The 15,547-nt window shown below is 42.1% G+C and overlaps 1 protein-coding gene across 1 annotated transcript in view; it reads left to right on the top strand.

Annotated features, from left to right (window-relative positions):
- The window catches only part of LOC140906153 (uncharacterized), a 172,141-nt gene extending 158,660 nt beyond the window's left edge, over window positions 1–13,481 (top strand). Inside the window, exon 4 of the mRNA XM_073329656.1 lies at window positions 13,079–13,481. Within this exon, the coding sequence (XP_073185757.1) occupies window positions 13,079–13,481 (403 nt within the window). The remainder of the gene's footprint in view (window positions 1–13,078) is intronic.
- The last annotated feature ends 2,066 nt before the right edge of the window (window positions 13,482–15,547 follow it).

Genomic DNA, 15,547 nt, shown 5'->3' with positions numbered 1-15,547 from the left:
TACAAAAGGTAGATCGTGCCAAACCAACCTGATTTCCTTCTTTGAGAGAGTAACAGATTTTTTAGATAAAGGAAACGCAGTGGATCTAATTTATTTAGATTTTAGTAAGGCGTTTGATACTGTGCCACATGGGGAATTATTAGTTAAATTGGATAAGATGGGCATCAATAGGAAAATTGAAAGGTGGATAGGGAATTGGTTAAAGGGGAGACTACAACGGGTCCTACTGAAAGGTGAACTGTCAAGTTGGAGGGAGGTTACCAGTGGAGTTCCTCAAGGATCAGTTTTGGGACCAATCTTATTTAATCTTTTTATTACTGACCTGGGCACAAAAAGTGGGAGTGTGCTAATAAAGTTTGCAGATGATACAAAGCTGGGAGGTATTGCTAATTTAGAGAAGGACAGGGATACCCTACAGGAGGATCTGGATGACCTTGTAAACTGGAGTAATAGGAATAGGATGAAATTTAATAGTGAGAAGTGTAAGGTCATGCATTTAGGGATTAATAACAAGAATTTTAGTTATAAGCTAGGGACGCATCAACTAGAAGTAACGGAGGAGGAAAAGGACCTTGGAGTATTGGTTGATCATAGGTTGACTATGAGCTGCCAATGTGATATGGCTGTGAAAAAAGCTAATGTCGTCTTGGGATGCATCAGGAGAGGTATTTCCAGTAGGGATAAGGAGGTTTTAGTACCGTTATATAAGGCACTGGTGAGACCTCACCTGGAATCTGTGTGCAGTTCTGGTCTCCCATGTTTAAGAAGGATGAATTCAAACTGGAACAGGTACAGAGAAGGGCTACTAGGATGATCCGAGGAATGGAAAACTTGTCTTATGAAAGGAGACTCAGGGAGCTTGGCTTGTTTAGCCTAACTAAAAGAAGGTTGAGGGGAGATATGATTGCTCTCTATAAATATATCAGAGGGATAAATACCAGAGAGGGAGAGGAATTATTTAAACTCAATACCAATGTGGACACAAGAACAAATGGATATAAACTGGCCACTAGGAAATTTAGATTAGAAATTAGACGAAGGTTTCTAACCATCAGAGGAGTGAAGTTTTGGAATAGCCTTCCGAGGGAAGTAGTGGGGGCAAAAGATCTATCTTGCTTTAAGATTAAACTCGATAAGTTTATGGAGGAGATGGTATGATGGGATAACATGGTTTTGGTAATTAAATATTCATGGTAAATAGGCCCAATGGCCTGTGATGGGTTTTTAGATGGGGTAAGATCCAAGTTACCCGGGAAAGAATTTTCTGTAGTATCTGGCTGATGAATCTTGCCCATATGCTCAGGGTTTAGCTGATCGCCATATTTGGGGTCGGGAAGGAATTTTCCTCCAGGGCAGATTGGAAGGCCCTGGAGGTTTTTCGCCTTCCTCTGTAGCATGGGGCACGGGTCACTTGCTGGAGGATTCTCTGCTCCTTGAGGTCTTCAAACTACAATTTGAGGACTTCAATAGCACAGATATAGGTGTGAGGTCTTTTTTAGGAGTGGTGGGTGAAATTCTGTGGCCTGCATTGTGCAGGAGGTCAGACTAGATGATCATAATGGTCCCTTCTGACCTAAATATCTATGAATCTATGAATCTCTACCTTGGACTTAACCAAGGGGTACTGGCAGGTACCGCTAGATGAATCTGCCAAGGAAAGGTCAGCCTTCATCACACATCTCGGGCTGTATGAATTTAATGTACTCCCTTTCGGGCTGCGAAATGCACCCGCCACTTTCCAAAGACTTGTAGATGGTCTCCTAGCGGGATTAGGAGAATATGCAGTCGCCTACCTTGACGATGTGGCCATATTTTCGGATTCCTGGGCAGACCACCTGGAACATCTACAAAAAGTCCTTGAGCGCATAAGGGAGGCAGGACTAACTGTTAAGGCTAAGAAGTGTCAAATAGGCCTAAACAGAGTGACTTACCTTGGACACCAGGTGGGTCAAGGAACTATCAGCCCCCTACAGGCCAAAGTGGATGCTATCCAAAAGTGGCCTGTCCCAAAGTCAAAGAAACAGGTTCAATCCTTCTTAGGCTTGGCCGGTTATTACAGACGATTTGTACCGCACTACAGCCAAATCGCTGCCCCACTGACAGACCTAACCAAAAAGAAACAGCCAAATGCTGTTCAGTGGACCGGAAAGTGTCAGAAGGCCTTTAACAAGCTTAAAGCGACACTCATGTCTGACCCTGTACTAAGGGCCCCAGACTTTGACAAACCGTTCCTAGTAACCACAGATGCATCCGAGCGTGGTGTGGGAGCAGTTTTAATGCAGAAAGGACCTGATCAAGAATTCCACCCTGTAGTGTTTCTCAGCAAAAAACTGTCTGAGAGGGAAAGCAACTGGTCAGTCACTGAAAAAGAATGTTATGCCATTGTCTACGCTCTGGAAAAGCTACGCCCATATGTTTGGGGACGGCGTTTCCACCTGCAAACCGACCATGCTGCACTAAAGTGGCTTCACACTGTCAAAGAAACTAACAAAAAACTTCTTCGGTGGAGTTTAACTCTCCAAGATTTTGATTTCGACATCCAACACATCTCAGGAGCTTCTAACAAAGTGGCTGATGCACTCTCCCGTGAAAGTTTCCCAGAATCAACTGGTTAAAATCGTCCTTGAGATGTGGAAAATATTGTTAGTCTTTATGTACTTGGTAGTATATTTAGAGATGCATGTGTCTTATTAACTCTGTTTTCCTAGAGCTCCAGGAAGAAATCCCAGCCAGTGTTTCACCCTAGCTGAGATTTGGGGGGCGTGTCATAAATATAAAGGGAAGGGTAAACCCCTTTGAAATCCCTCCTGGCCAGGGGAAAGCTCCTCTCACCTGTAAAGGGTTAAGAAGCTAAAGGTAACCTCGCTGGCACCTGACCAAAATGACCAATGAGGAGACAAGATACTTTCAAAAGCTGGGAGGAGGGAGAGGAACAAAGGGTCTGTCTGTAGTCGTCTTGGCCGGGGACAGAACAGGAATGGAGTCTTAGAACTTTTAGTAAGTAATCTAGCTAGGTATGTGTTAGATTATGATTTCTTTAAATGGCTGAGAAAAGAATTGTGCTGAATAGAATAACTATTTCTGTCTGTGTATCTTTTTTGTAACTTAAGGTTTTGCCTAGAGGGGTTCTCTGTTTTTGAATCTAATTACCCTGTAAGATATATACCATCCTGATTTTACAGGGGGGATTTCTTTATTTCTATTTACTTCTATTTTTTATTAAAAGTCTTCTTGTAAAACACTGAATGCTTTTTCATTGTTCTCAGATCCAAGGGTTTGGGTCTGTGGTCACCTATGCAAATTGGTGAGGCTTTTTATCCAACATTTTCCAGGAAAGGGGGGGTGCAAGTGTTGGGAGGATTGTTCATTGTTCTTAAGATCCAAGGGTCTGGGTCTGTAGTCACCTAGGCAAATTGGTGAGGCTTTTTACCAAACCTTGTCCAGGAAGTGGGGTGCAAGGTTTTGGGAAGTATTTTGGGGGGACAGACGTGTCCAAACAGCTCTTCCCCAGTAACCAGTAATTGTTTGGTGGTGGTAGCGGCCATTCCAAGGATAACGGGTGTAATATTTTGTACCTTGGGGAAGTTTTGACCTAAGCTGGTAAAGATAAGCTTAGGAGGTTTTTCATGCAGGTCCCCACATCTGTACCCTAGAGTTCAGAGTGGGGGAGGAACCTTGACATGGGCACTTGTTCAATATTTCTTTTTATCCTCCACACTGAATGTGTGGCCCAGCCCTTATTTAGCACACACCATCCAAACCCTGCACTGAATGCCAAATTCTTAATTTCCTCATGGCATTTCAATGGTGTTCCACCACAGTTTCACAAATATTAGTGAATTTATCTTCACAACACTCCTGGGAGACGAGATGGTATTCTCTCCATTTAAGCAGCTGTGGAATTGAGGGACAGAGAGATTGAGGCCAAAACTGGTAAATGTCACTAACTTTGGATACCCAACTTGAAACATTTAGAGCCTTATTTTTGATTTTTATAGCACTTTGTGTCCATCACAGCTCCAATCACCTTTAGTTGTAGCTGTGAGTGCCCAAGAGTTCTGCAAATCTGTCTCCAGGTCCCTCACATTTGGCACTCAGAAAATGAGGAACACACAATCTGTGGCACCTGTGAACATTTTGGTTTAAGTGACATACTCAGCATCATGTAGGAACTCTATGGCAGAAGAAGGGATAGTCAGATCCAATTATGTGAATAGCTGAGTCCTGATTCTTACTTGATTTTGGAATGTTGATGATATATGTAACAGGACTTGCAACAGCAGTATTTCTTGGGGTTATCGAGATTGTTGTTATGAATTAGGCTAGACAAAATAAGAACACTCTCCCTCAAACCTCCACTCAAAACTCTATTTAATTTTATGTATTCATGTGTATTATTTTTTTGTGTCTGGAAAATGTTCAGTTAACTTTTTCCCCTTATTTTCATTTAGTGAGTTTTGTATATTTCTGGGTTGTTGACCAATCTTTCCAGCAGTAGGTGCTGGAAATCTCAACAGAATAGGCCAGATTTGCAGATCTAAAAGGTTTAATATATTAATCTAAACTTGTAATAAATAGCCAAATTTTGGGTGCTTAATCTGACCCTTTTGAGATTCTCCCATGTGAAGTTGTTGTTTTTCTTTCTGGGTTATTTTTAAGGAGCCAACATGCACTGATGATTTTATTAAATCACAGGAACATCCTGTGCGTTGCCATCTTGTAAGCATTCTGCTTATGCCACTGAAGTCAATGGCAAAGCGCACATTGCAGGAACAAGGACTAAATGAACACAGCAATGTTGTAAAATTATACCTAGTGTGTTCTCCTGGGTTCTCTTAAGCAGACATTTAATCCTTGTAAGAGGCAAAGCACAGCAGGGTTGTTTTTTTGGCTTTGGTGTGATTTCAAAATCACACCCATTGGTGAAATTGTCCATGTGGACTCTGGGCCAGATTATATCCTCCATTATACTTGTGTGAATGTCTTTTGATTTCAGTGGGGTTTCATGTGCATATGTATAATGGAAGTTAGATCTTGATCTGCTGGATTTTAATAGTTTACAAACAGGTTTTGAACTCAAATCTTCATTGAGAAGAGCTGTGTACGTATGAGGTGTGGGGGGAGAGGGAGCAGGAACCATACAAAATTCCTCCTCACAGTTTACATTAAAAATAAATCATTTTTATGTTTTATGCCTTGTATTTTTCTTAGAAATGGAAAGTGATTTCTGTGGGCAGCAAATGCTTTTAATTTATTACATACAAGTACCAGGAAGTGAAAGACACAGTCACTGCTATTCGTTTTGCGAAGTTACCTGTCTAATATTCTATTTGAGCAAATATCCCATGTTTCTCTGATCCTTTATAACTAGCAAAGATTCTTATTGTTCACAACAAATCAGATTTTTCTTTTCTTTTCTTTTTTTTTTTTTTGGTGCTCCAAGAGAAATCATTGTACCTTCTGGATCAATAAACAACAGGGCCTTAATTAAAGCTGGAGAATGAAGTTGGTATGAGAAATTAAATTCCTCCAGTATCCTGAAGGGAATAAAATCTCTGTTTTTCACATGAGTATTGTTACATCATATTATAGCTAAATAAAAGTAGAAGTTAACTTCTGCTTTTAGGGCTTTGGTTAATCCTTCACAGTATCACTTCATGATGGGTGAAATTTGTGGATTATTGAAAAATTATATTAAAGTAGAATAGTATTTGATTAGTTTTAAATACAATAAAAATGCTCGTGTACAGCTGTGAGTGCTCTGCAAATTAAGTAAACTCAGAATTTACATAGGGTGGAACTGACTCCTTTGGTAAGGGTCATCACTGGTCCCATGCACCACCTAAATCCAGGTTAAGTTCAGCCATCAGAACAAATCAGCAAAATAACAATAGCAACTTGCAAAGAAATAGATTAACATAAGCAATTAGTGCATCAAAGCAGCAGAAATGCTCCTATCTCACCTCCCCCGAACATTTCAGATCGTCAGCCCTCCCCAAAAGCCCTATCAAAAGATGGCTTTTGCAGCAAGCCCAAAAGGTTAACATGTCTGGGCTATTTTGGCATAAGTTTCAGAATCAAGGCGACCTCCTAGAGAATGCTCTGTCATCAGCCCCCTCTGGTACTCTGAGCTCCTACCCTCACTGCAGCTGTGACAGTCTGACATGGCATATTATTTGTATTGCATTTGATGCATAAGGGTATGTCTACACTAACAAAAACACCTGTGGCAGGGAGTCTCAGAGCCTGGGACTACAGACTCGGGCTTGGGGATTTGTGCCAAGGCACTGAAAATAGCAATGTAGACATTCCCACCCAGGCTGGAGCCTGGGCTCTGAAACCCAGCAAGGGGGTGGGTCTCAGAGCCTGTTTTCCAGCCTGAGTGGGAATGTCAACTGCTATGTTTAGCTAGCCCAAGTCTTGGACTTGAAGACTCGCTGCAGGGTTGGTTTTTTTTTTTTTGTTTGTTTGTTTTTTGCCATGTAGTCATACCCTAATTGCCCAGCTGAGATCAAGCCTCATTGTGCTTGCTGTGCTGTGTGTACACAGAAGTGGGTGGGTGAGGTTCTGTGGCCTGCAATGTGGCAGAGGACAGACTAGATGATCATGATGGGTCCCTTCTAGCCTTACAGTCTCTGAGTAAGGGAGAGCACTTTCAGCCTACATAGGGCATAACATGGGAAATAGAAATAAAATATAGCAGAATGTAGGTAGGGTGGAATGAAATGTTGGCAGGGGTGGAATATTCTTGGGTCCCTAAGTAAACCAACCCACACTTCGAGCCCATCCAAGTAGCTTTAATGGTCAGCATTTATACTTCCAGCATTGTTCCAATGGAAACAAGTAGGGCTGCAGCCCCGAAGTATTTTCAAACTAAACTATATAATGAACTATATATATGAAGAGTCTGATGAAATACGTTAGAATATTCAAGGACCTGACTAAGGAGATATGAGACGTTAGTGATTATCTTCAAAAAGTCATGGAAGACGGGAGAGACTCCAGATGGCTGGAAAGGGGCAAATATAGTGCCCATCTATAAAAATGGAAATAAGGGCAACCCAGGGAATTACAGACCAGTCAGCTTAACTTCAGTACCCGGAAAGATAATGGAGAAAATAATTAAGCAATCAATTTGCAAACACCTAGAAGATAATGAGGTGATACGTAATGGTCAGCATGATTTGTCAAGAACAAATCATGTCAAACCAACCTAATAGCCTTCTTTGACAGGGTAACAAGCCTTGTGGATGGGGGAGAGCAGTAGATGTGGTATATCTTGACTTTAGTAAGGTTTTTGATACTGTCTTGCATGACCTTCTCATAAACAAACTAGGGAAACAAAACCTAGAAGGGGCTATCAAAAGGTAGGTGCATAATTGGTTGGAAAATCATTCCCAGAGAGTAATTAGTGGTTCACAGTCAAGCTGGAAGGGAAAATCAAGTGGGGGGTCCCTCAGGGATTAGTTCCAGGTCCAGTTCTGTTCAATATCTTCATCAATGATTTAGATAATGGCATAGAGAGTACACTTATAATGTTTGTGGATGATACCAAGATGGGAGGGGTTGCAAGTGCTTTGGAGGATAGGATTAAAATTCAAATTGATCTGGACAAACTGGAGAAATGGTCTGAAGTAAATAGGATGAAATTCAATAAGGACAAATGCAAAGTACTCCACTTAGGAAGGAACAATTAGTTGCACACATACAAAATGGGAAATGACTGCCTAGGAAGGAGTACTGCAGATAGGGATCTGAGGGTCATAGTGGATCACAAGCTAAATATGAGTCAAAAGTGTAATGCTGTTGCAAAAAAAGTGAACATCATTCTGGGATGTATTAGCAGCAGTATTACAAGCAAGACATGAGAAGTAATTTTTTCACTCTATTCCATGCTGATTAGGCTTCAACTGGAGTATTGTATCCAGTTCTGGGCACCACATTTCAGGAAAGATGTGGACAAATTTGGAGAAAGTCCAGAGAAGAGCAACAAAAATTATTAAAGGTCTAGAATACATGATATATGTGGGAAGATTGAAAAAATTGGGTTTGTTTAGTCTGGAGAAGAGAAGACTGAGATGGGACATAACAGCTTTCAGGTACGTTAAAGGTTGCTACAAGGAGGAGGGAGAAAAAATGTTCTCATTAACCTCCTGAGGACAGGACAAGAAGCAATGGGCTTAAATCACGGTAAGGGCGGTTTAAGTTGGGCTTTAGGGAAAATTCCTAACTGTCAGGGTAGTTAAGCACTGGAATAAACTGCCTAGGGAGGTTGTGGAATCTCCATCATTGGAGATTTTTAAGAGCAGGTTAGACAGACGCCTGTCAGGGTGTTTGATAATACGTAGTCCTGCCATGAGTGCAGGGAGCTGGACTAGCTGACCTTTCAAGGTCCTTTCCATTCCTACAATTCTATATTGAGAATTGATTGTTTAAATGGTTAATGTTTGCACAGATGTCTTTTGAGATTTGGCTGAAAAACACTGTAGAATAGAAAATATTGTTATGGATTTGAAAGTAAACAGCCTTTTCTGTGGGACTAGATAACGGGGCCTTTATTAAACCAGCAACATACATTTAACATAAGAAATTAGACATTTGAATCCAGTATTTGAAATAAGAGAGATCTTTGCGATCACTGATACTATTGCGGGAATCCCACAGCAGCCACGCTGTTCATATTAAATATAATTTCTGTGGTGTTTTATCTATCTTCTGCGAGTCTGTCTGACATGAGTTTCCTTTAGAGAAAATGAAGTGACTTGACACGATGTAATCTGACATAATGCGATGTGATGGTATAAATGAGAGATGCTATGGATAGATGTAGTGGATAATTTGAGACACCACCTATGGTATGCATGAGCTGGCAGACAGTGTACTGTGGTTCACTGACTACCTGATTGCTTTCAGTTAGTCCGGCGAACCACCTCCCGATGCACAACTCTCTCCTATCCCCCCCATAGCAACTGGGGTGCCTCAGACACTAGACTAAATAACCACTCCATGCACATATTCTTTTGCCTTCTGAATTGGGGGTGAGGGTGGGGCTGAAGCATGGGCACAGGTGTTGAACTAGGGAATCAATTATACACAATCATCCAAGGAAAAGATCGATCTGTTCACTGAATGTGTTGTCACTGGACCGGATGTATTTACAATAATGACGGAAATAACAATAGTAGAGTAAGTCAATTCTTGTTGTCAGACGCAGTACCTGGGGGAAATGAAGCTGGTTCAAGTTTTCCAGCACTGCTTAACCCTCAGAGATGAATTTAGGAGCAGGCCCCCAACCACAGCTGACAGCACCAGCCTCAGTTATATCAAGAATCTACTACTGTTGAGAGTGCATGGAATGACTGACACGCGCACCACTAACGTTGTCCAGCCAAAGGCCAGGCGCAGTTCGCAGAGCACTAATTTGTGCTTTTGCTTCCAGGCCTAGCCCAGCTGTGCCAAGTTTGGTTGCCAGACTAAACAGCTACAACCATTTTGTCTGAAGAGGGCAGGGAAAGACCGGCCTCCTATGGGTATGTCTACGCTGCAGTTAAGACACCTGCGGCTGGCCTGTACCATTTGACTCAGTCTTGTGGGATTTGGGCTAAGGGGCTGTTTAATGGCTGAGTAGATGTTTGGGCTCAGGCTCAAGCCTGAGCTCTGGGGCCCTCCTACCTCACAGGATCCTAGAGTTGAGGCTCTAGTCTGAGCCCGAACGTCTACACTGCAATTAAACAGCCCTATGAGCCTGAGTCAGCTGGCATGGACCAGCCATGGATTTTAATTGTAGTGTAGACATACGCTACAGCTCCTCATGTTTAAATGGGAAAGCATGAGGAAAAGAAATGCTCCTCCCTCACTCAAATAATATGGGGAAAGGAAAAGCCCAACTGGACTCAGGGAGGGAGTGTGTGGTGAAAAGATGGCAAGGCGTGGGAAGGAACAGAGACTTTGTTTATACTTCCCTTTTGGGGGGATGGAGTTGAGGGAGGAAGAAATACCTCTGCTGGGCTTCAAGGCAGAAGTCACTAATGAAAAGAAGACAGTGAGGGAACTTTTGGGGAAACAACCCTCATGGAAAAGTCCTATAAAGTTTAATAGGGAGGAAACCAAGCAGGTTTTACAGAAATATAGTGGGTTATGTAGACATTACTCTAAACACATTTAGAATTTGATAGAGAATGAACTCTCTTTCATTATTTTTTAAAGCCAACAAATAGAATTCTATAGTAGAGGTATAATACTCTAAGTTCGAGAAGACATTTTCTTAAGTCCAGGTAAGTGTAACCGAGAAACCTTCTCGCCTGGTTTCCCATTGAAGGGAAATTCTGGGACATGGAGAGTAGGTATTTTTCTTTATTTACTCTATATATGCTAGGCCTGGAACAGATAGTTAAACAGCATCAAGGCCACTCCCCCTCTTTCAGGTATCTCAGTTCAGCATCAAAGCCTAATTCTTAGGGAGAGGAACTGCCTCAAGAACTGACTCTACTTAGAAAGAATAAGATGGAGAGCAAACTCTCTAGCTGTTGTGCAGTAGTTCTTCTCCCTGCACCAAAGAACCTACATCTCAAAACTAACTAATCACATAAGCATTTCTTCTCCAGTTCTCAGTGCAGACCTTTAATACAGATTCTGCATTCACTTCATAGATCTGAGCTTCCTTTAACATCAGCAGAACACTAAGGCCCTGATCTAAAGCCCACTGAAATTGATGGGAGTCTTTCTATTGACTTTAGGGGGCGTTGGATCAGGCCTTGAGTGTAGAGTAGGAGATTGTGATTTATGGGGATGGACACAGGGTTGGGGGGAGTGCCAGGAAACTGCTGACTTCTAATATTGGCTTTGTGTCTGACTTAGGCTGTGTCTACACTACCACTTATGTTGGTATAACTTATGTCGCTCAGGGGTGTGAATAAGTCACTCCTGAGTGACATGATTTACACTGACCTACGCGCTAGTGTGGACAGTGCCACATTGGCGGCTTGTTGGGGGTGGATTAAGTTCACAGGAGAGCTCTCTCCCATCTGCTTACACCAGCTACACTAGAGAGCTTACAGCGGTGCAGAAGCATTGGTGCAGCTGTGCCGCTGTAAGCTCCGTGGTGTAGACATAGCCTGAGTGACCCAAGACAACTCTCTGCACTTTGTTTCGCAGCATATAAGGTGGGCTAATAATACATGACTACCACAGTGTGTATGAATGAATTCCGGTTCTTTGCATATATCAACTGCTCCCATGTGATGGCTCTTTGTGTCCCTCCATTGATTAGTCCCCATATGGAGATTTATGAGTTGTCTACAGCCTTTAAGCTATGGGGCCAGGGTTCATTATCTCAGGTAGTAGGGTCACATGCTTTCAGAGTCAGAGCCTGGGTTTAATTCCTATTGCCAATAACTCATCCGGGGGCATCGTGTTGCAGTCCAGAAGAGCTAACTTTTATTGCTGTTCATTGTGCGTCAGAGGTTTTTGTTGTTGTTCTCCCTTTGCAAAATGGTTAAAAAATCCATTGATATTTTCCTCTTCTGCTTTCTTCGGTCCCATCGGAGACATGTCTGGATATTACATGGATTTATACATGTTTTTCTGACTCACTGGAGGATAAATGCGTTGCTTTCAAAGTTGTAATTATCTAAGTGCGTTATTAAATAAAACAATAATTATTTCAGTACAAATGTTTTCAAAACCAGTGGGCATAAGAGGAATTGAAATGTTCCTTCCCACCCCCACCTTGCCCAGTGTTGCTGGTGATGTATGGATTCCTGCCCATACCACAGTGATGTGCATTCATCATGAACATAATAAAGGCTCTACTGTAGGCAGAGATGTGGCAGGCTGGAAACAACCGAGAGGCCATATCTTTGCCTGGTGTAAATTGGTATAACTCCCTTGACTCTAGTGGAGCTAGTCCAGTTTACACTAGCGGAAGATCTGGCCCCTTGCCTCATGAAAAGACAGAAGAATAATAGCTCCGAAAAGCCAGATTCCTCTCTCAATCGCCCCTCCAGGCTTCTAGTTCCCCTTTCAAAATGATTGAAGATTACGTTTTAGCTCAGAGATTAGCCTCCAAGCAAGCTCCCTTGGCCCCTTACCTGCTGAATCTTTTGCTTGCCCAACCACCGTAGTTTTGTCTTGCAATCCTTTTTAGCATAACACACTCCATTAATTCCACGTTGAGCTGGGCTTTTCTCCACTTTCTGTCCCTATTAACCCGTGGCAAAAGCCGAAACCAAAGGAAGCTGGTGCATTTTTCTGCTTGGCTGCCACATGGTGGAACAGCTGTTGTAGAGAGGGAGCCATACGTGAGCGTTTCTTTTGCAAAGCCAAGCATTTTCCAAGGGCATATTGGAAGACCTGGAAGGCTGCAGTTTGGCCACTGCTGACTAACAAAAAGGGGCAGATTCAAAAGCAAAGCTTTTGTTTAATACAAAGGCCCATTCATGTGCCATGTTGGACTCTGGTAGCTCCTCTGAAGGGTCACATCATACTAACAGGAAGAAAAGACAATAAAAAAAGCGGGGGCAAGACAGATAAATTGGAGACTTTTTAAAAGGCAAAAGCTCTTTGCCAAAGGTGAATAATAACTCCATAAATTAAAATAGCGTCTTAACATTAGATAGTTATCTTTACCAATGAAAGTCGACGTCCAGCTCTCCTTACTCCTCTTTCCTACTCCCATAGGCTTTTTTTCATGCAGCTGGCTGACCTAGAGATGTGTGTAGCTCTGGCTTCAAGTTTGGCAGCCAACCAGAACTCTTCAGACTTGACCTTGAATTCAGCATCTGTTCTGAATCTAAAATCTTTTCCAACATTCCCTAAAAACTGGCTGGGCTTTCTAGGCTGATCTGCTAGGCCACCCCTGGAACTTGAAGGGATTTGGATTTGATTTGGTATCTACAACACTGTTGGTTTCAGCAGGTTTAGCTTCCTACCTGAAGCACTCACGTAACCCTGCTTCCAAGGCAGCGGCTGTTATTCCTGCATCAGGACCGAGATCTGTTATGCTCACAGCATATGCACAGAGAAATTAGATAAAAGCTCTTGCTGGAAAGTTGCAATATAATACTGCTTTATTTTTTAGGATGCAGAACAAGAACCTCAAAACGGGGCCGGGAAGACAGGCTGCTCCCTACAACAACAAGGCAAAACAACTGACTGACGACTTCTGGCAGCGCTGGCATGCTTTGCTACAGTGCCCTGTAGCCTGCAAGCAAAGCCAGGAAAATTCCCTCCCCCCTCCCCGCCGCCTTAAAATGATAGCTTGCAATTCCAACAGAGTCCTCGCTACACCACAAGTCTTTGAGGTGTTCATTGAATCCAGCCTCTGGATGTCTAGGTGCTGCTACCTCAATGAAGGACGAGGCAGCTGCCCTTTGGCAGCCTGGCTACTGACACAGTTTTTGAGAGCCCACAGACCTGATTTCCAGGGAACACCCACAGTTCCAGCTTACTGCAGCTGGATTTTTGGTGCTGAACACCACTGATAATAGGGCCAAGTTGTCTCAGAACTAAGGCATTTCAAGTCAGAGGCCTCTTTTGAAAATGTTGGCCTTTAATCTGCCTGCTCTGCAGTTTGTTCATGTATAAAATAGAGCCAATACTTGCCTCAGAGACTTAGTGTGTGGCATAGCTGGTGTGTAAAACACTTTTAAGATCTTTGCACATGAAATTTTATTAGGAGAGACAAGGGTCTACACAGAAAACTTCTCATTTCCTTGTGCAAGAAGGTAGCAACATATTTTACTCTCCTTCAAGAAGTCACAAAAGAGATCCGAAGTGGAAATATAAAATAAAAGATTTTCTTTATTCCAATTTGATAACACGTGGTCAGCAAAAGGACCAATATAATTAGAAGCTTGGAAAACAATAGAGTTAAGAAAATCTTGACATTTTTGTCTTACACTATTCTTTACCCTGATTTATGGTTGTAGGGGAGATGAAGTAATACTGTAGTCATGCTAGTAATTGTGTGAAATTGTTCTCAAGTAGGATTTAAAAATATCAGTGTAATTAAACTAATTATCCTTTTCTTAAATTCAGGCTGGTGTCACCTATTGTAATTTACACATTCTGTCACAGAAACAAGTGGAGCTGAAAGTTCATGCTTTTGCTTACTGCTATCCATAAATCTTATTTCTTATTTGCATTAATGAAAGTGCCTCTTGGGCCCCAGTAATGAACCAGGATCCAACTGTGCTAGGTGCAGTACAAACAGAGAATAGATGGGTCCTCGTCCTAAAGAATATTGCAACTTAATTAATGCTCTCTCTTGTTCTCTCTCTCATCCCCACAAAAACACAGTAACATAAAGGGCCTGATCTAGCTGCCATTGAAATCAATGAGAGTCAGCTTGGGTCCTGAGTGCATGACACTTGTAGTGCATTTCAGTTTGAAAGAACATTTGGCTTAAGGGCAGGTCCACAACATTTTGGCACCTGAGGCGGGGAGCTCAAATGACGCCCCCATATCCCCTCGCTTGGCCCAAAATTTTGAAAGGTCTCAATTCTTCCTTCTTCCTGTTCTACTCCTCTTATGGTACTGCTCTGCTACCTACCCCAATAAAGGAGAACTAACAACTTAAAATGCCTTGTTAAAAAATTTTAAGTAACACTTACATTTGCTGTTCAGGTGTTTGAAAGTTAACTTTTCTTGTCTGCATAGTAAACACTGGCATTTTTATCTGTTTGAATAATCAAAGGGGTGCTTTCCGTGCCTTCTTGGTTGCAAAGATTTGAACTGCTTCCTGCTGAAGGTCCACAGTCTGGGCCAGCTCATGCTCTACTGAGATGGTTGCAAGGCCAACCAGCTCATTGTGGAGCATAGATGTGTTTATTAACTTCAGCTTGGCAAAGCTGCATTCTCCACTGGCAACGGTTACAGGAAGTGTTAGAAGTATGCGCAGAGCAACAAAAGCATTTGGAAAGAGGGTGGTCATCTTATTTGGGCACATATATTCCAGAACAGCCTTTGGAGTTGATCCTGCTGAAATGTATCTTGAAAGGGCTTTCAGTTCATCACCTGAATCACTTGCATCAATATCGCTCATGTCATCATGTGTCAACACGGTCTCTAGTGCCCTGCATTGCTGATGTAGGTCGTCTTCAGGTATAGTGAGGAGTTTTGGAATATCATACAACATCCCAAATATACTGCTGTGTTCCCTGAGCTGCATGAAACATTCTTCAACTGACTGTATTGCACAATCTAGCACTTGGCTAAAGAATTCAACTTTGAATTGTTGTTTGGGGTCTCTTACGGGATTATTCCGTGCCTTGTAATCAAAATGTCGTCTCTGGTGACTCTTGTATTCTTGAATGGGTGGGAAAATAGCTTCAGTGTGAAGTTCCTCTGTCAACTTCTGTGCACTCTTCAGAAAGTTTTGAAATCCCTCATCTGACCAGTAAGACTGTAGGTATGACTTTGCTTTGTTCCATTGCTCCAGATATATCAAGGTCAACACCTTGGAATCTCTTGCTTTGAACATTTATTTCAAACAGTATGTCATGTCACAACACTAAGCCACACAGAAATTTGAAGTTATATATGTTTG

Source organism: Lepidochelys kempii, chromosome 2, assembly GCF_965140265.1.
Source record: "Lepidochelys kempii isolate rLepKem1 chromosome 2, rLepKem1.hap2, whole genome shotgun sequence".
NCBI classification, from domain to species: domain Eukaryota; kingdom Metazoa; phylum Chordata; order Testudines; family Cheloniidae; genus Lepidochelys; species Lepidochelys kempii.
The sequence above is the reverse complement of the archived record's forward strand: the minus strand, read 5'-3'. Positions and strand labels throughout refer to the sequence as shown.